The following is a 24,873-nucleotide window of genomic DNA, read 5'->3' as shown; positions in this document are numbered from 1 at the left end:
GCAAAAAGCTACGCAAGGATGTCAGACATGGGTTGAAAGTTAATCTGCATATGTAACCCTCTACACTTGACTTAGGAACCAGCTGTGAGCAGAACATAGTAAAGGTGGTAGAATGGATACAGTTAAGATTACTTGTTTTTTCCATTCTAACTGAAATAACAAAATATGTTGGTTTAACAAAATAATAATAACAAAATAAGCTTGGTTTGGAATTTTTGGGGGTATTGGCATCGCCTTATATACCATTAATAGTCCTGTATTCTGGAGAGGAAATTAAGCTCTTTAGATTTCATCTCAGATTTGAATTTATATCTTTTTCCGAGCGAATAAAAATGCAGGGTAATTACTATTTAGAATGCAGTCGCTTGTCATCATGATGACTTGTCAGAGATAAGCTGTGGTCTTACACAGGATGTATCAGCTACTCACATATTTTGAATAATTTAATGGACTTGTTCAGAGATGAACGACAGTGTTACTTTCAACCCTAAAAATATCATATTAAACATAATATATCTATGTAATAAAAACAGCATTATCTTATAACGTTTGAGTCTGTGATTCTCCATTGGCGTTTCTGATTGATTTTTATTTTGGCAGCATTTATTTTCATGTGTTACCTACTTTCACTAGAGAAAGAAATTACAATGTCTTTGAAATTTCGAGTTCTTTAAGTGGTTCACTTATATATTGTAGGTTTACATAGTGTTTTACAGAAGACTCAAATAAACTAATTTTTCTACCTTGAAAAGCTTAGCTGTTTGCTTTGGAGAAATTTGAGATCTGGTATAATGTTTTAGATATGAGGAACTGTATCTAATGAGGAAAAGCTGTCACGACATTGTTTTTGTGAGGGAGGCAGTTTTAAGTGGAAGGTGATTAGCAAATGATAAATGGAGTGCTGTGGATATCAGGCATGCTGGGAAGAAGGTCTAGATTGAGATTTCAGAAGATTACATTGATCATATAATGAATAATATCTTTAAATGACAAACATTTTGTAGTATGGTGTTATTGTATTAATATAGCTGTCATATCCTTGATGTTTTTTAAGACCAAGCTGTTAAATCAGTTGACAACAAAAAATTAATTTTGACAGCCTCTCCCCACAAGCTTTCTCTTTAAAGTATTTGAACATCTCTATACTGATGTAGAAGAGGCTGCAGCACTCTGAACTGAACTGGAGGTCCACTTGGAGACACTTTTCTTTGTTTGACTTGTATTAAACTTCCTGTCATAGGAGTTATTACTTGAGGAAAGTACTATGCTGATAGCTGATAAATTCTTTTTGCATTTGAGCTATCTTAATAAGTTCTTTTTGGATTTGAGCTGTCCTGTTCCTACAGGAACTGGAGTTAGAAAAAAAGGTACTTGGGTGAAAGTGGAAAAACAAGTGGAGGTAAAAGGAAAGAAGAGCAGGTGTGTGTAACATTAATCTTAAATTTAATGTGGTAGGAAACAGAGGATAGCTGTTGGATTCAGGAAGAGATTAAGGTGCTTGATGGTTCAAACAAAAAGAAAAATACATTTTTTCCACTATAAATCTCCCTTTTGGTTGTTTTCTGTTGTTTTCATGTTTTGATTGTCAACCTTTTCGGGATTATTTAATCTTTGCTGTGCTAAGTGTGTAATTTTAGCGTTACAGTAGTTAAGGCTATATATTGACGTATGTATAAATATATCAAGGCAGTAAGGGTTATGTTTTTTTAAGCCATAGAAAAATACTTCAGTAGATGGTTTTATATCAATGTGCATCTTCTTCACCAAAGGCAAACATAATTTACTAATCACTAGGAGAAAGAGGAGATTTGTTGACTTGAGAAACTTGAGAAAGGTAAAGGTTGGAAGAATGAAACTGAATTAGAAAGGATGTCGGACATATAAAAATGCTTTAAGAATGTCTAGATATATTAATGCAGGTATCTTGGTATTCGGCTTTATTGTGGAGTTTCATTCTATTTTCATCTACTCTCTTCTTTAGTTAACGGAAATCCCTTCTCCTTTCAAGGGGTGGGAGACAGATTCACTTTTGGTTGGGTTGGTTCCGAAATCTATCAGCTCATTATTGCAAAAACTGATTTTGGTGCAAGAAATGAGCAACATGATTTCTTTTGGCAGCAGCAAGTCAGATTAAATATATAGTGAAACTGCAGCTTTACTAAACTTTAGATTTTTAAAGATAGCATTTATTTACACATTTCATGTAGAAGTGGCAGAGGGTGCTGAGCTAGCAGACAATATTAGGATGAAAACAACACCCTCTGACAAAGCATCTATCTCATAATGCATTTGGATCTTTAATCTATTGTTTGAATATTTGAAGTAATGTTGCCTATATTTTTCTGCACAACTAAGAACAAACCTCAATATGGATATAATTAACAGCAATGTCTTTTTTTTATTGTACATTGTATAGATATATTTTTGATACTCATATTTTTTTTTAATGTGGTTCCAATGCCCTCTTACATGAGTATGTTGGAACTTAAGCAGTGTGATCATCAGACATGAGAAGTCTGAACGCAAGAAGCTGTAGTTTTAGGATGATCTTAAACCATTATATATATCATTGTACACATGCACATAGTTCTGTTTGGAGCTTCAGGAGATCTGTTTCAAAATGAAGGCTGCTTTCCATAGGATTAAATGTCGCCTAGCATCTTTATCTGATATGTTCTCGCTGCTATCTTCAGTGGTGCTATTTCTGTTTTTCAAGTGGCATTCAGAAAGTTATTTTAAACCCCAGTGCATATTCAGTTCATGTTATCAGCAGTCCAGAAATGACTTCTATAAGAGGGAGTGCTTTTTAATATTCAGAAATAGCTTGGCATAAATCCAGTGTTGTGCTCTGGCATAATCCTTCAAATAAAGTGTTTTAAATGGTGTGCATATTCTTATATCTCAGCATTGCATCCGTCAGTTTCCACAAGAGTTTTCTCCAGGAGAGGATGTTATAACTTATTTGTGCTATTCAAGTGTTCAGTATAGAATTGTCTTTCTAGCTTTAATGATATTTTTGAACGACAAATATAAGTGCTGCTACTGATCCTATTATAGTTAAAATGTTTGACCTGCTGTTTGGAGTTCAGCAGTTAATGACGCTGCAACTTCAGCTGTCTGCTATTGCAACATGCTGTGCCTGTAGGATGGATAAAGACTGTATCAGTTATAGTGATTTTTTAATTCAACTAAATCTTTTATTGTGCAGCACTTTACCCTTTCCTGTTGACACATTGAAATATTACCGTTCCTGCAGATGCTGTTCTTCTCTATTAACACTGTTTTATGGTTGAGGAGAAGGGCTAAAAGAGAAAAATAGTTTTCCATTTCTCTGTAACTGAATAAAAAGCCAACCTGAGAATAAATTAGAGGTTTTTTTAGAAGGAAGCAAACTCGTCTAAGCTCAAATAATACAACTGTTTAAGACCTGAAATAATTGCCGTTCTTACATTTCTACCACAAAACCAGAGGTGAAAGTAGAACATAGATGTACAGCTAGCCAGATTGCATCTCCACCGTAAAGGTAGGAGAAAAACATAAAAGTAAATACGACATTCCATTCCAAACCATGTCCTTGGATGCAGTTGTTTACAGTTGTTAGTTTTTGATCAGAGGGCTGGTTTCACTGTTCTTGCAATGGCAAACTCCACTGACTGTAACTGCAGGGCTTTTGGAGGACTGTTTTACAAAAGCATTTTATTTTTACATATTTGCCTGAAGTTTTACAAATAGTGAAGCCCTTTAATGGATTAGGTAGTAAATGCCAAATTACAGTAATGATATGTTATGTAAATGTCCAGTTTAGAATGAATTGTTGTGTGACACATAACAGTTAATGCTAAATGAAATAAAATGTTTAAGATAGGTGAGTTATTGCAGAAAAAAGTACACTTCCTGTGGATTAAAAATTAAAATGCTAAAATGCTAAATAAATAAAATTATTTTCTTTGAAAAGGAGAAAGGCGCATTATTCAAGCTGCAAAAAGTTATTTTGTGTATGGTTTTCCTTCTCAGAGAGCTAATTCTGGATTTTGCTAATTGCAATTGCAGCTGGAAGAGTGAAGAGAGAAAAACTGGGGGAAAGAGGGGTACTGTTCTAGCAACTATGAGAAGCTAGAAGATGAGAAATAAATTATTTAGCAAGGTGATTGAAAATATTTGGGTTATGTTCTGATTAGATTAGTGATAAACTGATGAAGTCTTTTCCTGTTGTAACAAATGGTTATATTTGAATGAGAAAAAAATTGCCTTCTAAAAATTAAGTATATGCTACTATAAGTAAGTGAAACAGTTCATACTCTCAAGTCTTCTTACAACTTTGCTGAGAAAACATTTATTTAAAAAATTGTCTTTTCTAGGTGAGTGTCCTTTCAGGAGGGCTATTTCCATTGGCTGTTGTTTAGGATAAAGCGTAACAGCGTTAGAGTAAGCACCAAATAACAGAACTTTCTTACTTAGAGATTCACATTGCACATCTGCCTTTATCCTTTATAACTAAATTGTATCTATCTATTGTTATCTAAATTTAATAGCTGTTCAACCAAACCTATTTTGTCTATAGTAGCACAATACAATATTTTCAACTGCAGTGAGTATTTGTATGAGCATAAATTAGTCTGATTTAAGAACCTTATGAAGTTCTTCAAGGATTTACACTCATCACATGTCAGAGTATAAGCATCATCAGGACTGGATTAGATTGGATAATGGCTGTTCTTCCTCCATGCCACCCTGTACAGACTCCAGGTCTTCTTTGCTTTTTGGTATTACATGTATTACTGAAAAAACACAGTACTACAAGCAATCCACTTATAGACATTTGTGACTGGGGGAAGGAAGGAAATGCCACAGATATTTGAATGCTACTGATAAAAGGGTTTATAAATGCTAAATGTTTTAATAGACCTGACTGGGGGAAAAAAAGTACTTTTTTTTGTTGTTGTCAAAATAATTTCTAATACTGTGGTAAAATTAACTCAAGTTGGGTGTCAACTCTAAGGACAGTTTCCTTTCCCATTTAATTTCACTCCTCAAAATAACACAAAAGATCAGATGAAAATGTAAAATTTTACTTGGACAAATAAGTAGAAAGATCCCAGTTGTTATTTGTGGTTACAAAATGCTTGCACGATCCAGAAACATGAGCCATTTTTTTGGATAAGTAGTAAGGTTAATGTCTAAGGATTTCCATTACATTAACAGTTCTGGTTTAAAATCATTGTACGGCAGCTTTCTACAACTGCATGGTTACTGTTGTTGTTTTCCTTACTTCAGTTAGAATTGACAAGTTACTTTGACTACAAGATTATGCTTATGGCTAGTAGTATTTTTTAAGTACAAAGTGAGGCAATGTAGGGTATTGATGTCAGGGGCACAGTTTACTTCATGTGGTAGAGATTATGCTAGTAAAACATAATTTAAAGCCCTGAAAAAGGTTGTAGTCTTTTTTTTGTCTCTCCCCCGCCCCCTTTTCTGCTCCTAGAAAGTACTGAAAAGTGGCTTGACTGAAAGCTTGACTGAAGGCTCTTCATTCTCTTTCTGTTGGGTAGGAAAGGGGAGTGGAAAATTTGGGGCTGTTTACATAATTGTCTGCTTGGGGTGGAAGTAGATTTATTTCTTACCACAAGGGAAAAGCAGCTGAAGTCTGAGCCAGAGAGTTTTATTTCTGTGTCTGAATTTCATAAAACTAAGAAAATAAGTAAGGAATTCAAGGAAGCTCATAATTGTGTGCTTTTGATTGATTTTAGGGTTGGTATTATGTATGCAATGTATATAAACAGAATTATATTACTTTATGCTTATGCAACACCTTCATACTAGGATTTCAAGTGCAGTTATCCCTGCTATGGGAAAACCTAAACTCTTCCTTGTCTTTATTAACCAAATATAGAACATAAGCTAAACATTTTAAGAGGAGGGGCAAAAATCAATTATTTAATCCTTTTTTCACCTTTTTTTCTTTTCTTTTTTTTTTTTTTTTTTTAAGGAAAAGGGTTCAAGCTTGCCTGGTTTGTAACAAGTGCTATTTGTCATTTTGTCATAGTGGCCAGTGCTGCCATTTTTGTTTGAAATATAGAATACTGTATTGATTTCAGAAGACTATACATTATTTTTTTACTGTTTATCTAGAGTTAGATATGCCAAGGTAACTCTGGACTTCCAGAGCTCAGTGTTACATTTGTGATTCCTAGTTAACTGTGGAAAAGAATTCATTTTCTAAAACACCGTTGTTGTGTACAGGAATCAAAAGACAAAAGAGGTATTGTAAACATCTGAAAAAAACCAAAGTATCAGTTGAGCTGCAACAGCTTACCCATAATTATCTTCAAAGTATTTTCTACCTTAATATGTAGAGGTTCAGGAACTAAGAACAGTTTATGACATATTAAATGTCAACCAGCTGGGGAAGTAATGGTCCTAAAGTTCAGTAATTTTAGTGCAATGTTATTTCTGAGTTTCAGTATTTTGTATGCACAGCGATCTATATTCCTACTGAGATGCAACTGCTTCTTGCTTGTTCAAATCCTCTTTCATTCTGGAAAGCAGTCAGTCACATTGTGAGATAACTGTGCTTCATATTTTTTTTTTATTCAAATACAAGTATGTTTCAATGCACAACTTTATTTTTCCTTTCAGATGGTCTTATTATTGTTGGTGTCCATTCAGCGAAATTCCCAAATGAAAAAGTTCTGGATAACATTAAATGTGCCATTCTGAGGTATAATATTGTCCACCCTGTAGTAAATGATGCAGATGCAACACTGTGGCATGAACTAGAAGTGTCCTGCTGGCCAACTCTGATCATTCTCGGGCCTCGTGGAAATATGCTGTTTTCGCTTGTTGGAGAGGGACACAGAGAGAAGTTGTTTTTGTTTACTTCTATAACACTGAAATTCTACAAGGAGAGAGGACAAATCAAAGATAACAGCATTGGAATAAAGCTATACAGAGACTCCCTCCCACCTTCTCCTCTGCTGTTTCCTGGCAAAGTGACTGTAGATAATTCAGGAGAAAGGCTGGTAATAGCAGACACCGGACATCATAGGATTTTGGTTACTCAAAAAAATGGACAAATTCTACACACTATTGGAGGTAAGGGTATATATGTTTATTATAGTAATTTGAGTTTAGGAGTAGAGTATGTTCGCTGGGCCTACTAGGCTGATTCTTTTCTTAGAGCACCTAGCAGTGTATAAACACTGCCAGAAATTTTTTTTTCTACTAAAATAATTTTTAATGGATATGGGGGGATATAGCATAATACCATCAATGGGAGACTCTGTTAAGACAGCTGTTTGAGATGTCTAATTTTTTTTTTTCTTTGGTCCATTGACTAAGTTTTGTGTTTTTGTGATGTCCAATATGAATTACAAAAAATACATTTTGTATTCTTCTGAAAGAGTTACAAATGGGTTTAGATTTAAGTAACATACATCCACATCTAACAGGAAGGTAGGGAAAAGAAAAAATAATTCCTCTCTTTCCAGTAGAAGAAATGAATGTTGAATTGTGGTGGTGGTGTTGTCTAGGGAGGGTTTTGGGGTGTGTTTTTGTTTTGGTCGTTGTTGTGGTTTTTTAAATCGAGGATTCCTCTATAGGATCCCCTTCTGGGTTTTACAGGAGGGGAGAATTATTAAGAGGAGTGGCATTGCACTAGTAGCTAGGCACCTGAAAATGAAGTTGCCTTAGTATATATGAAAAGGCCTGTGTTCTCACCAAAATTGAGGTGTAAGGTATAAGGAAGTTATGAAAATAGTGAAAGTATTTTAGTTACATTTGTTACAAAGTTTATATTTGTAACATTTCAGCTTTAAAAAACTAACCTCTTTAACTGTTTTTGTAAAATTACTATCTGCTTTACAATGCAAATCAAGAAAATGTAGTTGAATTTGCACACTCTTTGTATGCTTTACTCTTTCATAAATGAAACATTCAGACTTGCTCCATTTTTTAATCTGTTACAGTGGTCAAAGTTACATCTTAATGCACCAAGTACATAGCTGTTAGGACAGTCCATCTATGAGCAACCATAACAGACAGATTTAGGAAATGGTCGAATGCCCAAATCATTGAAAACAACGGTTCATTTATGTCTCGGAATCAGGACCTGTATGCTGATGTATCCTATATTACTTAGTCTGGTATCGACTAATGCCTGTCCCATGGCAGGATCCTGCAAACCTCATAAAAATACCAGTGGCACTGCTGTTTAAAGAAAGGAAGAAAAATCTCTTGCTATTTGAAGTAACAGTGCATTGGATAGAGAGACTAACTATCCAAGTTAACCTGGTAAGGGCATTGGTCTTAATACCCTTCTCTTATGGGAGGTACAAACCGGATTTCTTATGACAAAAGTGAGAGAATATGGTTTCTGTTTGATATGCGAGATGAAGTCTTTGCTGACAAGGTACCCTTTAGTGTTCGGAGATAGTCATTAAACAGCAATTCAGAGGGAAGTGTCCTAACCTCCGAACTGGTGCCCCTCCTTCCTGCGGCACTCTGTGCTATTCCCTTCCCTGGGGATGTGCACCCTGACGCTTACCAAGGGGAGCTACTGGAATCTGACACACCAGCACCTCAGTGCTTCATGTCTGGTAAGGTTTAAATCATCTTCTGACAGTAGGTTGTAAAACTTTGTGTATTTCAGTGACTCAGTTAAATGACTCAGTGGGCAGAAAATAATGGAACGAAGTTGATAATACAGTAATAAATGTGGGCATGCACAAAGGTTGAAATTAATATATTTGCATCATAAATCATGATGCACACATAACTCATCTATCTAAATGTCTTCTGCTGACACATGCTGCTGATGCACTTTAAATGTTACTCCCTCTGAAATACGATGCTTACCTTCCTACTGTTACATTCAGGTCATGTTCCTTCTATTTCTTGAATTTTCTGTGCAGAAGACTGTCACTCCATCGTTCTCACTGTTCTTTTGTGTAATTAGTTCCATGTCATCTTCTTCCTAATTATTATTATTAATGAGAAAATGCTGCTAATCAAATATTAGTTTCATTTGTGATTATAATCTAAACCATTAAAATGGAATTGAGCTTTGGAACTTAAAGTTTTTCCTGCTGGCTTGCTTTGATGTAGTTGGAAATAAAAAAAGATGTAGTTTTTTTATATCTGTCTTCTGTTGTTGCTGTTGTCCTTTAGTGCAAGGGAACGGGAGCAATTTAGACACCTATTAAGACTTCTCTTTGGAAGATGAGCTTAAAAAAGCAGAAAATTTGTGGAAAATGAGTTCAAAACTTAATAGCACTAGGCTATTGTAATTACATAACAGTGACTAAAATGAGACTGCACAAAATATTAATAATGTAAACTGGACGAGGTGCCGTGAAAGCATCTCTCAGATTATGTAATTCTCTTACAGGTTTAAATGTATGCACTTTATTTTTAAGTTGGTTTTTTTTTTTCTAAAATTACTTTTGAGTTTGCCTTGTTTCATTTATAGGTCCAAACAGTGGAAGGAGAGATGGAAGATTTTCAGAGGCAGCTTTCAACTCACCACAAGGGATTGCTGTAAAAAATAAAATTATTTATGTAGCTGATACAGAAAATCACCTAATTAGAAAGGTAAATTTTCCATAAAGAAATTCAAAATTTAATGTCTTATACCTTATTCTGCTTACACAGGTGAAAATTTACAGCAAATTAATTACTCTCCAAATACACTCAACATCAGGAAGGAAATTTCATAGAATCATAGAGTCGGTTAGGTTGGAAAAGACCTTTAAGATCATTGAGTCCAACCGTTAACCTAGCACTGCCAAGTCCAGCACTAAACCATGTCCTCAAGCACCACGTCTACCCGTCTTTTAAATACCTCCAGGGATGGGGACTCTACCACTTCCCTGGGCAGCCTGTTTTGGCCCAATATCTTATAAATAAATGCTTTGTGCAGTTTGGTTTTGAAGGGCTACATATACTTCTGTGCTTCCTTTCAAATGAAGATGATAGGCGCTACTCGTTCTAGCGTAACTGATTTTTTTTTTCCCTAGTGACTCTTACTTTCCTGTTATTAGAAGCATCTATTCTTAGTATTGGAAGCAAAAATTGTTTTTGTTTCACTTCCAGTAGTACCAGATTCTTATCTAAAGTTATTGTACTACTGTGGTTCAGTGAATACTTAAACTTTTATTAGCTGTTTGGGTCTCTCAAGTAACTGCTTTAATTGCAGAATTGTCTGCATGTGGATTTTTTTGATTAAATGCTTACAAGGTTTTAGCACGTAGGAACATTACTTTTATATATATTGTCATAGGATCTTACATTTGGTTGAGTCAAATTTAGAATAATCAGAAGTTCAGTTTGTTGAAGCAATGTAATATTACCTTATTATTAAAAGTATTCTATGCATCTCAGAAGATCTTGTACTCAGATCCTCACCAATATGTCTGATTCATGATCAGAGGAGGTACATCTTTACCCAATTTGGGGTGCCTTTGTACTGTTAAGTAGGTTCATTCTGTGTTTCATTTCAAAGCTCTAGTCCACAAACTCCCTGCACTGTATTCGTTGTAGTTGGCTACCAGGTTTTATTCTGGAAAGGACCAAGGCTCCCTGTTGGTGAAGAAACATCGTTACTAAAAATGAGTAGATTGCTCCAGGTTCCTCATCTTACTAACATTTGTCACTGTAGCCTGGTGACCACAGAAAATTAAGTGTTGCAGGTAGCAAAGACAGCACAGAAACATCTGAAGATACGGATCACAGGGCTTCAGCATTTTTCATGATGATTAGCTGTTCCTTGTCATCTAAATGTGCCATGAGGGCATCCAAGAATCAAAGTAATACAGCAGCTACAGGACATGCTTTCAAATGTTTGTGCAGGCCATGGGCCTTGCAAAAAGAATGCATTTACTGCTACAAAAGTTAGAAGATGCTATGCGTGAAAGACTCCCTTTTTACATGTTCATCACAATAAATTCATGAGAGGTATTGGAAGTCACTTAGAAAATAAGCAAAAGGGGAAGGAAAAAATAAAGGGGTTTAGGTTGCAGAAGTGAAATAAAATAAAAACATTTTTTGCTCCAAGGCATGAAATAAACTGCAAAAATAATTTGCTTTGTAGAGATTATTTTATATAGAGATGGGAGATACTGTTACAGTATCTGAATTTTTATATCATATTCCTATAGGAGTTTAAAATAAAACATCCACAACCATTGTCCATCTCAGTATTTCTCTAGAAAATTTTGATGCTTTTTTCTACAACTGCTGAGCAAACCTTGACGTAGCAGTGCTAATTTTTGTGGCGTATGGAAGAGAATTCCAGGCACGTGGTTTTCCTGCTGCCCACTGCTTCCCCCTTCCCCCTGCACATCACCAATCATTGTGGTAAAATTTATTATTTTCCTACGTAAAAAAATACCTGAAATTTGTTGGGATTTGTTTTTTATTTGTCAGAAAAACTCTCTGTTTTTGACATCTAGCTGAAATTATCTGTAACTTCAGTCAAGTTAATGGTATACATTGAGTGTGTATAATTTTGCTTCTTGTAGATTGACTTGGAATTAGAGATGGTGACCACTGTAGCAGGCATTGGGATACAAGGTGTTGATAAGGAAGGTGGAGCAAAAGGAGAAGAACAGCCTATCAGCTCTCCGTGGGATGTGGTCTTTGGAAATTCAAGTATTGTATCAGTTGAGCTTTTAACATCTCATATTGACACATGCATGACTGTTTGCTAAATGTTTTCCTGTTTTGGTAATAATCTGAGATGTGACAAAGTAAAGACTTACTTTATAACTGAGTCTAAAAAACCAGTGGTTTCATTTGCAAGTGATAACTGCAGTTCTGCTTTGGATCCTGAAAAAATGTGAACTATTACTTGATGTGAAGAAAAATTATTTTGTAGCAAGTTATATAGTTACTGGGTCCAATACAGAAGGAAATTGTGATTGCTTTTGTTAGGCCAGTGCTTTATGCCAGGATCCCTTAAGAAGCAGCTACATTTTACAGGAAGTGGGCATTGTCTAGAAGTTCCTTTCCTTGACTATACGGACATGCCTGACCACTTGTAAATATTTGAGTTTAGGAAATAAAAATAATTTTAGTTGGGGACCTCTGTTTATTCCTGTTTAGGTGAGGTAAAGTCGTTAGACTCAAGATCATGATAGAGTCAGTCAGACAGGAGAGGAATAAAAACCTTGCAAGTATCAGGGGGTAAAAATTAAATCTTTGCATAATAGGATGCAAGAATCAGCTTCTGAAGATTTAAGTAGCTTTCTTTCCTGGTTCACTTAACACACACCTGAGCTTGACATCACATAACTGCCATGTTTTCAACTGTTATTAACTGTGAGCTGATACTCTGTTTTCTCATGTTTCCTTTTCAATATCATTTAGAAGTTGCAGATGCCACTTTCTTAAAAATGACAGAACAATGCTTTAATGTGGCATAAAATCCTTAGGTCAGTATTGCAGGCATAAAACTTGACTTCCAGTGTTGGGATTTCTTGAATGTGCAGATGAATGGGTTGGGAAAGTAGCACGATTTAAGTCTGATATCTTTAAATTAGAGATGCTTTACAAGATTAGTAAATTTTACTGACCCGGAGGCATTTGTTATAATCTTGGGTCAGTTACAAGGGAGGAAAACACACTTAAGTTTAAGGGAACGTGAAGCTAGTTCATAAATGCTGTTTGTACCAGAAGACTTCTATACAAACACATTGTCAGTATAAACAGTGTACCACCAGCAGCCTGGACTACTTAAAGAAGCAATCAGCATCAATTTTTAGATTTAACATTTTTAGTAACATCTTCCACAAAAAAAAAAAGGGGCACTTTTTTGAAAGACTTTGTCAACGACCCTTACAATCTGTGTTAAGTGTGTGGAATCCTACTTGCAAGAGAAAGGAGTACCTGAAAGAGAATCTCACCAGATGTGGATTGCTATTAATGAAGGCATGAGTTTTGCTGAATTTTATCCAATCTGATTTTCCTTTTGTTGAACCAGTAGACTGTTGTGTAACGAGATGGTATAGTTTTCAAGGTATCTTGAACCAGCAAGCTGATCTCTGTGTGATGTTATTGCAGAGCTGTTTTGCAGATCAGCAAAGTAGGAGACTAATAACTCATCAGTGCCTCAGAACCTTAAGCTGGTTAACAGAACTATTAAAAATATCCTATAATTTTACTTTTCATTTTTCATGATGCTTTCTTCTGCTTCTGCCAGTAGTTGGATATCTGTTGATACTTTTTATTTTTGAGAGCTCTGCTTGTTAAATATTAATTGATATGATTGTTATCAACATAAACATAGTAATCACTGAATTAGTCACCTGTAGAGGATTAGTCATCTGCACTGCTCAACACTGACTGCTGAATTTTTATAAGCATTTACAGAAAAATCAGATCTTCTGAATGCACTCTGTTCAGAGCAGCATAGATTTTTTCATATTCAGTTAGAACCTACCAGTCAGTTGTCTATTTAGATCTCTACAAAATATAATATAACTTGTCAGTTAAGAAGAGCTTAAATCAATTTAAATTCCTTCTTTGAGAGGGTATTAGGCCAAATAGATAAAATGGGGGGGTGCTTTCAGTTTCTTTTTACGATTTTTTTTAATATGGTTTTGTGTGAGTGAAGTAAGCTAGGAAAAATGTAAATTACTGTAATAGCTATATAAAACTCTTTAGAAAACTATAACCAGAGAGAGTTGTCAAAACGGACGGTTGTATTGAGTAAAATGCTAACAGGAGTCTGTCCCAGAGCATGAGAGAACCAGGACTGTTTTGTAGTCTGCAGTGCATTTGTCTTACAGCATAGATATTGTCATTACTTGCAGTGACTTCTTTAAGTTTGTTGCCAGACATCAAAATAGTTTGCCAACACTGCAACAGAGTTTGTCAAAGTTGTATTGTTACTGCAAATTGTTTGAGCCTAGTAGGATCTTCTGTTACTATCCGGTATATCATAGGATGCATTTGTTATTCAGTAAATGCATGCGAAGCACAGTTTTGTAGGAAATCTTCACTGTCCTGGGCAGAGACCCAGCCTTCTGTTGGTGATTCTCAGTGTGCTGTCCTACAAGTAGGTACCCTGTGGTCATTGTGTTAAAACTGGTATGACAATGTCTTATATATGCCTTTGGATGGATGAAGTAATTGATGAGATTTTAAAAAATTACTTTTGTTCGCATCCACACAGCGGTGCCCATTTTTTACGTATGCTTACATGTATCTCTGTGGAAGTTGCAGGAGGTAATATACATTTCAACAACTTAGGTTCATTATTACAAAATTCATAAGTTTGACTTTCGTGTTAACTAGCGTGGCATGTAGGAAATAACATCATACTTCCCCATTTTCCTTAGATCTATGTAGCTTAAGCCTAGTACAAGAGGCATTTTTTCTCTTCAGAAGATAGATTTATGGGTTTTATGGTTTTTAAACAAGTGATGCTTCTTTGAGTTTCCTTTCAATGTCCAAAGCCATGCTATCGGGAACATGAAAGGAGAAAAAAAGAAGTTTAAATGTTTAAGCTGTTTATGTACTATGCTAGATAGTGTTGAACAGCTTATGCTGACCTTTTTCAGTCTCAAAGGGAAAGGTTACCTCTTAAGAGAAAAATTTTTTTCTGTATCACTTATGTTTCTTGCAATTACTCCTACATACAGTTTAGAGTATGTATTGATCAATTAAAAGACTTCATTATTTGCTTTTTAAAATTTTAACGCATAGTTTGTTGCCAAATTAAAAATATTGAGGGGGAAAAAAGTTTATGAGGGCGCAGATAAGTTAATATTCAGAACAGATACTACTAAGTAGCACGCTTTTAAGCATCCTCATAGTATTTCCATGAGATAATAGGCTTTTGTTTCCCCGTTTTGTGCAGATGCTGAAGTCTGAGGCAAAGAGGTTAAGTGACTGTGAATACCATTTAAAAGAAAGTTGACACAAATGTCTCTTTTTAAGATAGTGGAGTTAATGGAGACAAAACACATGCTAGGATTCAGACAGATAGTATTCTTCCTTGTCATCTTTTTTTATTTCTTTAGTTGTGACCACTGAGCTTGTGTTTTACCCTCCTCCTTTAAAATTCTTGAATGAACTCCATGGATTAAATTCTGGCTTCATTGAAGTTGGTGCTGAAATTTGCATTGACATAGATTGTGCAGGAAATACAGGGGGAGGGCCAGCAGCTTAGAAATACATTATTAAATTACTGTGTGCTTTTTTAGCTTTCTTTGTTGTCCCCTTCTATTTTTATTCAGTGGGTGTTGAAAGCAAGTGATACTTAAATGCACAGTTGATCTGAGTGTGAAATGTTCTTGATAGCTGCATTCTTGCTGGAAGGAACAGGACAATGACCTGTGCTTGGTGACATAACTGTGTGTTTCACATTCCAAAATCTGGTCTTAAACTGCATGACTGTAATCTATTTATAGAAACTCCCAAGTACAGTATTGACAATGCTTTCAGTAAACTCGTTGGAAATTTCTACGTCAGTTTATGTTTTACATAGATATTATTTAAATGAAAGTACAGTACCTTATCATACTGGTACAATTTTTATAGACCTTAAAAGGCAAAAGTATGTAAGATTTTTTTCTCTCTGTGTTTCTGCTAGAGGATTATTAAGTACCACTGCATTCCAGAGGAAACTTTTTTTCCTGAACATGGCAATTCTTCCCTAATTTTACAAAAAATGAAGCAATAATCGCTTCAGCAATAGGCAATTAGCACTTCCTGGGTGAGCTCAGACCATGTATGAACTGTTAATGTCTGAACTGTCTGTATCTTGAAAGCATGCTTTCTACATGTCACTTTTTTTTTTTTTTTTCCTTCTAGTCTGGTCTCATTCTGGCATTGAGGCTCTTGCCTTCATTGTCCTGTGAAAGGAATTTTCCTTGGTAATAGCTGAAAATAAAAGAGCTGCTTTTGTAATCATTAGGGGTTAATTAGGAATCATTTTTCTGGACAACTCAAAATTTGAATTACTCTAAACATATGTTGCCTATGTAATAAGACTGCATGATGTATCAATGTAGACTTACCTGGAATGCAGAAGGCCTTCTCATCTCTTTGTAACAGTTTCCTATGCAAAGTACAAACTCAAATATACCCCATTCAGCTTTGGGCTGCATCTGCCGTCGTACAAATTTAGTTGCACAGAAAATCGTGTTAGAGACATCATTGACACGAAACAGCATTGTCTGTCTACTCTTCTTGAACTAGATCCTAAATTTACTTGTAAATAGTAATTATTTTAAATAAAAATATTTGAAATTTCAAAGAAAAAGTAAATTCTTCGTTAAAGACAAGGCTGAAGTAAAGTGGAAGACTTATTGTAGGGTTTCATTCCTGTGTAAGACCTGTTTAAGGAGAAAAAGTCTTTTGAGAAATATGACATTAAGAAGTTACAGTGAAGAACCGCAGTGAAGCAGGTCATTACCCAGTCTTGCTTTGGGAGGACTTCTGAAGCGCACTGTTTTCTTCTGTATATTGTCTGAGTGGGTCAACCAGCTTCATAGTGTTGGCAGAATCACAGAGAGGGACAAATAGATTTAACTGAAGTTTTCATATGTCCTAACATAATTTCTGTACGGGTTCTGTCAGCCCTAAGCAGCTTTCATTCCTGCTTCTAAACTGGGATTTTTTTTTTCCTTTAAACATTTGAGAGACAACTGAGGAGGGATAAACTTTCAGAACTAGTAGCTTTTTTGTGCGATCAGCCCAACAGACTTTCTCTCTCCAGAAACCTGGTTAAACTGTTGACTGAATGCTCTGATTCTGTATTCCAAGCCAAAACTAAGAGATTAAGGAGTTTATGCTATTGCTGAATAATAATAGCAACAAAACTTACTAATATTTCACATGTTCACTATAGACACAGGTCAAGAAATTAGATATTTACATTAGTATTTTAGTGCAAACATGCCTTTGATGGAAACATACAAAGACTAAAGTCTTAACATAAGGATGTAATGGGAGTTGTGACTGAATATCCAACAGTAATCCCACACAATTTAGTTTGACAGACTCATTTTCTAGTAAATTGGACTTCTCGACATCTTGATAAAATGGATGATGATAATTACTTTCTGCAGTAAAAAGAAGCATTTGGATTAGCAGAGTTAACATCTTAACAGATGTCAAACTTAGTAACGTTTTGAAGACCATGACTTGAAATGCCCTCTATAAAAAATTATTGTATTTGTACCTGGAATTATGATTTCTCATTCTCTTTGTTCCACAGTCTGTAGTCTTGTTCTGTGAATTAAATGTATGCTTATGATAAAGAAGCTAAAACTACAAATCAGATTTCTAAACACTAGTTCAGATATCAGATACTGTTTTTCATGCAAAATTCCAGATGCAGAGCTGCTGAAAATAAACATCCTTGACAAGTCTTACAGAGTCTTTGTCAGGCATGCCAGCGTCAGAATGAGACAGGTTTTAACTGTTCTTATTTGATGCTGAAATTGCTCTCAAATATGGAATGTGGGTGTTGGCGGTCAGGGGAGACTGCGATGCTGAAGTACCCTCAGATATATGTGTTTGCTGTGCTTAAATAGGAATGAATAAAACGCGTAACCAGGCTTAGCTTTTTCTGTAGTTATAGTAATGTATCCCAACACTAAATAATCTAAATTAGTTCTTTCATGTTAACAAGTGCTATCACTTCTACTTTGTATTGTTTTGAAGTATTTACTGCTATTACAGTCAGAAGGCCTGAGTTAGAAAACTTGAGAAACAAAGCGAAACTGTTTCATTATAGTCGTCATTTTTAGCCCCCTGTTGTCTCCCATTGTATGACATCCCCTTGATATCTATGTCCAAAGATTTCCCTTGATGAGAGGGCAGGTACGTTAACTAAGGAGGAAAATTCCAGAAGCATTTTGTTTCATAAAGGGCTATGCTGTTTGCATGATGCAACACTGTGTGAAAGAGTGTCAGATAGCACAGGAAAAAAGAAGAAAATTAATTTTTACTCCTCTGAAAAGGATGACGTGTACTTGTAACAGTCCAGACTTACAGTGCTAAAGCATTCCTTTGGGGCTTTGCTCTCTCTGTCTCACTGAAGAACAACAACTATACTCTAGTTGTTCTGTCAGTCAGGTTTGGATTTAATTTGCTCAGCTTCCACTGACTTAAGTGAAGACGAGACTTGCGTTCACATGTGCACATAGGCAGCGTGCCTATTTGTAAACCGGAGGGCGTGTTTTATAGCCCTTTTTGCCTCTTGTGTTTTTGCAGAGGATAAGTGTACCAACAAACTTCTTCCTTGTTATTTTTTTTAAAGATAAAATTAGTAGACAAGAATAGTATTTTCAAACTTTAATCTATTTAGAAAATGTCAGTGGTGCCAGCCACAAAATCTAACTTTGATTCCCAGGCTTTTAATTCCCAGACTGGAAGTAAGCATGCAGTCCCAAGACAGGGAAGCTGGAAGCGTGGGTAGTCCTGGGAATGGAATCTCTTCAAACAGACATTGATGTTGACTGGTACGAAATAAAGTCTTTTCTGTGCGTTCAGATTGACTCGCAGTTAATGATCAGCAGTATTACTGAACTGTTTTAAAGTTGTGTATGTGCACAAACAGGACTGTGAATTCTTAAAGCACAGATCCATAGCAGAGGCAGATTCAGGAACTGAATCATCGTATTATAACTGAAGCATCGTATAATATGGAATGGCAGTGCATTCAGAGCTCTAGTTCATTATTAGTGAATCTTTACAACATAAGTATATCACATTTGCAAGCCATACTTTGCTTTGATACAGGCGGCACTAAAGATAAGAAAGCACATACCCTAATAAGGAGAAACTACACTGGACTTTTAAAACAGCCCAAGATAGGTTGGAATGCGGTGCTTAATTGAATAAATGTAAAAGACTTGCTTTGTTCTTTTATGTTGTTTTATAATAAATTCTTGAAAAATAAATTCTTTCCATTCAAGGATGATAAGCAGTTATGATAATGATGGCGTTACCATAATTTTAGCATGCAGATTCTCCCTGGCCCCCTTCTCCTGCAAGAACAGTACAAGGATGACAGTGGTGACATGTCCTCAAACTGTTCTGTCCTCAAAGAAGAGGTTTTTCTGTCTTTTGTTTCAGAACATAAACCATTAAACTCTGTAGTGTCAGGACCATTGTGTGATAAAATACCTTAGCTGTGCAACTATAAGCATTGTTTTTACTTTTCTGGTTTTGTATAAATTTTTTTATTAAAGTTCTGACGTATTTTCCACAATTCAGTATGCTTGTGCTGTTTCCATGCATGCATCCATTCCCTTTGCTCTAATTGCCATGCAGTTGAAAATATTTAAGTTGCATTAAAATTTATGATGGCTGTGGAGCTCTTACTTATTTTTCCTGTCTTGTTCTCTAGTTGAAGAAAGGATCTTCTCTCTATTGATCTTACATATTCAGTAAAATTTGAAATTAATATTGATAGTTTTTCCCTGTGTCTCATATTTGATAAGCCTTTCAGTGTGCAGAATTAGAGTAAGAAACCTTTTCAATTTTTCAAAGTATAGCTGTCACAAGGGAGTTTTCAGGGGCTGGAATTAGAGCATTGGATAGATGAAGAATGGAATAGATTTCTCTGAAGTGCTCAGAGTCTTACGAGTCTTACTCGTTCATTTCATTGGTGGATGAAGTGAATATTAAATAATTAACAAAGCACTTTTTGAGATCCCTCAGAGTGAACTGCACAGCATAGCAAGATAAAAAGCTCACTTTCTGAATTGACCAGTGATTTTAGCATTGTTCATTCTGGGGTACTCGGAATAGTAGCATCTGGAAAGTGCAAGGTATGCATGATGGAAACATAAAGTCCTGAAGTTGAACATGTGCTATGTATGTGAAATGAATTGATAGGCCATTTTCTCAGTTCCAATCTCTTGGAAAGAAGCTCTAATCAAAGGTGATTCTGTTGTTTGTTTGTTTGTTTGTTTGTTTGTTTGTTTTTATCGGGGTGTTTTTGGCATTCCCAGTACTTTGGGAACATCTCTGGTGACTCATAAAACATGTGTTTTCCAACTCATTTTGCAAGCCTTTCTGCTCAACGAAAAGCTTTTAGGTGCTTTGGAAGTTTGACTTTTATTCTTGGAGCTCTAGTTTGCGTCAAAACGTGGAGCCACGTGGAGGTGCAGGCGAGAGTCAGCAGAGTTCCTTTGATCTCAGTCTTGGAAACTTATCTCTTGATCTAAGAAACAGAAAAGGCCGAAGATAACATACCAGTACTCTGTAGGGGGCTCACAGTATGAGGAGATTGATTCTGGAGGCAGAAGGATGCTTTTTTCCCCCCTCTTGCAGTGTGTAATTTAAGAAAGGTTTAGGATTAGAAGAACAACAGCAGGATCTCAGTTGGGGGAATAGTGGTAATTTCATTTTAGGAAGATTGATTTGGACTAATTTCTCAGGTTTAAAATGCTTGCAAGCATTTTGTGTATAATTGCTTTTATTTTGAAACTCCGAAGTGTGTGTGTGTGGGGGGGGGTGTATCCGTTAGATTGTTTGCAGGAACAGCTATGAGATGCATGGTGTTTTATAAGTTCATGTGAATAAAAAGTTTCTGTGAGCATTTGAAGGTATTTTTCTGTTGACTGGCTAATAGTTATTCCAATACCTCGTACATTCATTTAGAAAAACATTTTAATGTTGTCTCTGACTAGACGGGACAGTTGTATACAACATCTATAGACTAGTACAGTGTTAGAAAGATAATAAGGGCCCACTTTAATGCAGCTTTTAAATGTCAACTTTCTGTTCCTTAAGATTTTCAGAAAAGGCTGAGATAAGTAAATTTCTTTTGGTTTTGGGCTTTTTTTTTTTTTAATGGTCTTTCACTGCTTGTCTTCATGTGTTCTTTCTTATGCTGTAATGTGATATGTTTAAAGCTATGGAGCACTTACATGTTTTTCTCTTTCCATTTGTATCACATTATTTGTGAAATATTGTCTGGGCAAGCTTTGTGTAATTTTATAGATTTGGGTTGGTGAATAGCCGTATTGTATTTTGAGATTACACATTTGTGATATCACATGTACATGCGCATAGGGAGTACAACTTGGAAACTGGATGGTTAGTGCAGGGGGAAATTAGTAATTGCCCACATCACATCTAATCTTTGAATAAACAGCAGTTGTTGCTCCCCGGAGTGTAAATCTGCATGACACCCAAGCATCAGTTGCCCTTATCTTAAAAACATTATGTACTCTGTATGTTAGGTAACAAAGGTACTGCCTTTATTATTTCTCTCAAAACCTGTATACAACTGCCAGTAGTTTTTTGGAATATCTAATTTTGTCACTAGTTTAGTAAAAACCCCCACCTACCCCTACCCAGCCCCCCAAAAACCATGCTTAGCAAAGATATGTACATATTTGTTGGCCAGTATGAATCCAAAAATAATAGCTGAAACATGGACCCAATACAAAGTGTTGCAAAGAGCAAATCCCATTTGAAGTATTGCCTTTACCAGGTAGGGATATTAAAAACACAATATTTATATCCTTGGGAAGAGTACAGAAGAAAAATATCAGAGTTCTTGGTAGATGAAAGACATTCTCTCTCTCCTTCTTTTTCTCTGTTTTTTTGGTTGGTGTTTTGTTTTGGTTTTTTTATCCCCTGGCAGAAGGTGAGCTGGAGTAGGGGGGGCAGCAGAGTTGGTTTGTTGATTTCTTTGTTTTATAGAACTTTCACAAAGATTTTTTTTTTCATCTGTTTTTATACATCCATTTTTAAAAGTTTCAGGGACCCAGGAAGACGATATTTTGTGGATAGCAATGGCAGGCACTCATCAGGTATGGGCACTGATGTTGGAAGGTGGAAGACTACCAAAGGGAAGGTAAGCAGCTGTAATAAGAGGCATGTGAAATTGCTGCTTGTCTTGATAACCAGCTTTCAAACCCCAAAGAGAGAGATAATCAAGTTACACTTAAAATAATTTTTCTCAAGCTGTACTTAGCTTGAAGCTTGCTGCTTCTGTTCGGACTTAAAAGGCGTGTGTCCTTTAAAGTCTGCCTGATTTTTGCCACACTGTTAAGATGAAATGAGATATGCTACTTTTGCTATAAACCTATGACTTGGTAGGGTACATTTGTATAACTGAATGTTACTTTTCATTGCATTTGCTGAATTATCTAGTGATGAGTGATAAACTGAGGTGAAATAAAAGTTAGCAGAAAGGCATCGAATAGTTCCTTGTGTTGCAGTACAGCTGGTTTTATAACTCACAAGCACTTGTCCTGTAGTTTCTGTTTATGCATAATGTCTGAAGTATTTCAAACTCATTCTTGAACTTGGGTACTATTTTCCTTTAGTGATTTAAAGAAAGGAGTCTGCCTTCGATTCGCTGGGAGTGGAAATGAAGAGAACAGAAACAACGCATACCCACATAAGGCAGGCTTTGCACAGCCTTCAGGTCTCTCTCTGGCTTCCGAGGAACCATGGAACTGCCTTTTTGTAGCGGATAGCGAGAGCAGCACTGTGCGAACCATCTCTTTGAAAGACGGAGCAGTGAAGCACCTTGTAGGAGGAGAGAGAGATCCATTGGTAATCACTTCAAACTTCCCCACACTGCCCTACTAATATTCCTCAAGCCTGACCTGGAGGAACCACTTTTGGGGTGAGAGGGTAAATCAGTTTCCATGGCCATCAGTTTCTTAACTTCACTGCTTGGAATGCAAATGTGTGCCGGTTGTGACGCTCAGGTTGTAGTGCAAATTGTTGGTCCTCAGATAACAAATTACTTCACTTATTTTTGAAATAGCCAACTTGATTCAGCATTGTGTGGTCACTAAAGCCAGCTGGATTCATATTGATAATGTAAATGTGAGAGTTTCCATTTCCATGGTTAGTATCCACACTTCCCAGTTTTCAGTATCCTTGTTTTGAAGTTGTCTTGATTTTTTTTTTTTTTTAAGCCAGTGAATTTCCATTTAATTACAATCATTTAAAGTCATGTCAACATTGAATAATCAAATGTATTAATTTAATAAAATACTTTTTCAGAATTTGTTTGCCTTCGGTGATGTCGATGGAGCAGGCATAAATGCAAAGCTGCAGCATCCCTTAGGAGTAACATGGGACAAGAAAAGAAAACTACTCTATGTGGCAGACTCCTATAATCATAAGGTAAGCATACAGTAGCGTGTTACATACAGGCTTTGCAGTTTTTACGACTATGAAGGATTATTTTAGGAACACGCAAAGATTGTGCTTGGTTCAGTTAAGCTGAGGAAACAAATGATATGAGTTCCTTTGTGGGTTCTTTTTCTTTCCTTCCTTCCCTTGTGGGTCCTTCTCTTTACAGTTGTTTTGCTGTCACATGCTGCTGTGTTGATATGATGGCCCCTTGGGGAGGGTGAATTTAAAGTGCCAAGTTACAGTTCAGGCTAAAGACCCTTTCCTTATGTCTTCCCAAAGATGCTGAACTAGAGCAAAAGAGCTATGAGTGCTTAGTCAGGAATACTGCAGGTTTCATAAAACCAGGAGAACAAGAGGACTTGCTTTTCCCTTAAAAAAGCCACCCAAGTTTTGAGAAGAAGTATTGTGCGTTGCATCCATGGAACTCTGAGATAAGAGAGATTGTTTTGCGTGATCATTCTTATGTGGTGTTGTATAAACTTTCATGTCTAAAAGGTTGTTAACTGTACATTGATTAAATGCATTAAAAGAAAAGTAATTTGTTCTAATTTGAAGAATAAAGTGTATAACACTAAATGCTTATTGAAATTCATGTGGCAAATGAAATTTTGTTTCAGGTATTACGTAAAACATTATAAACGTTTTTGCTATTGCTTTAAGACAAAAAAAACCCCTCATCTATTTTTAGAGAAAAAAATGATATAGAAGTTAGCCTGCCGGTTTTGTTATGCTCTTACTATTTTGCAAATGTTTCCAGAAGAGCAACAAACATGAGAAAAACAAGCCATTCAGCATACTTTTATCTCAGAGAGGTAGGTGCCTTTGAAATTATGAAAGAGAACACTGAATGAAGACCAAAGGAAGAAGTAAAGTCCAGCAGGGAATGGGGGGATGGGGGGAAGGTGGGAGATGTCATTTGGTAAAGTGTGATAACTTAGCTTCTAGGACACACACTTGGTAGCTAAGGTACTCAGAGCTAGTGCTGGCTTCTGAAAATGTGGGGCATAAGATAATGCAGAAGAACTAACTCCTGGTGGGTTCTTTTCAGATAAATTTTTTCGTGTCTTTGTTTATCTTAGATTAAGGTTGTAGATCCCAAGATGAAGAACTGTGCTACCCTGGCAGGCACAGGAGAAGCAGGCAATTTTATTGGTTCCAGCTTTACACAGTCAACTTTTAATGAACCGGGAGGTTTGTGTGTTGAAGAAAATGGCCGCTTGATGTATGTCGCAGACACAAATAATCATCAGATTAAAGTGCTGGATTTGGACACAAAAATTCTTTCCATGGCAAGTAATACTTATTAAACAGGGTCATAGTGGTGTTTCTTGATATAAATTACTACTACAGACTTTGGCAAGTGGTATAAAAATCATATAGCTAATCAACTTTTTGGGTACAGTAGCTATATTCAGAGAATGTTTTGTGATGATCTGGCAAATAAACATTGGCTGTTAGCACAGTTGTTGAAAGCCTTAGTCTTTGGAAAGGCAGCTTTTGCATGAAAACAGAAAGTGATGATCCTCTAGAAAAGAACAATACAGAAACATGAGTTATTACAAAATACAGCCCAGTTTTTCAGTGTGAAAAGCATTTCATGAGCACTTGCCAAATCCCTTTCTAACAAGTGGAAGTTGAAATAGTGTACCAAGTCCTATAATGAAGCCGTAAGAGATGATTTTGGGAGGTCAGTGAATTAAAGCAGGATACATAGTGGGCTTCCAAGTTGTCAAATCAAACCCACTGTCA

General features: G+C 36.0%; 1 protein-coding gene across 1 annotated transcript in view; it reads left to right on the top strand.

Moving 5' to 3' along the window:
* Positions 1-24,873, top strand: part of NHLRC2 (NHL repeat containing 2) — a 40,086-nt gene that overhangs the window by 2,822 nt on the left and 12,391 nt on the right. The window contains exons 3-9 of the mRNA XM_082309515.1: positions 6,637-7,092; positions 9,467-9,588; positions 11,517-11,646; positions 21,724-21,823; positions 22,299-22,530; positions 22,990-23,112; positions 24,204-24,413. Coding sequence (XP_082165641.1) covers positions 6,637-7,092; positions 9,467-9,588; positions 11,517-11,646; positions 21,724-21,823; positions 22,299-22,530; positions 22,990-23,112; positions 24,204-24,413 — 1,373 coding nt within the window. The remainder of the gene's footprint in view (positions 1-6,636; positions 7,093-9,466; positions 9,589-11,516; positions 11,647-21,723; positions 21,824-22,298; positions 22,531-22,989; positions 23,113-24,203; positions 24,414-24,873) is intronic.

This window comes from Platalea leucorodia (genome assembly GCF_965183815.1).
Source record: "Platalea leucorodia genome assembly, chromosome: 4".
NCBI classification, from domain to species: Eukaryota; Metazoa; Chordata; class Aves; order Pelecaniformes; family Threskiornithidae; genus Platalea; species Platalea leucorodia.
This window is presented reverse-complemented; position numbering and strand designations above follow the sequence as displayed.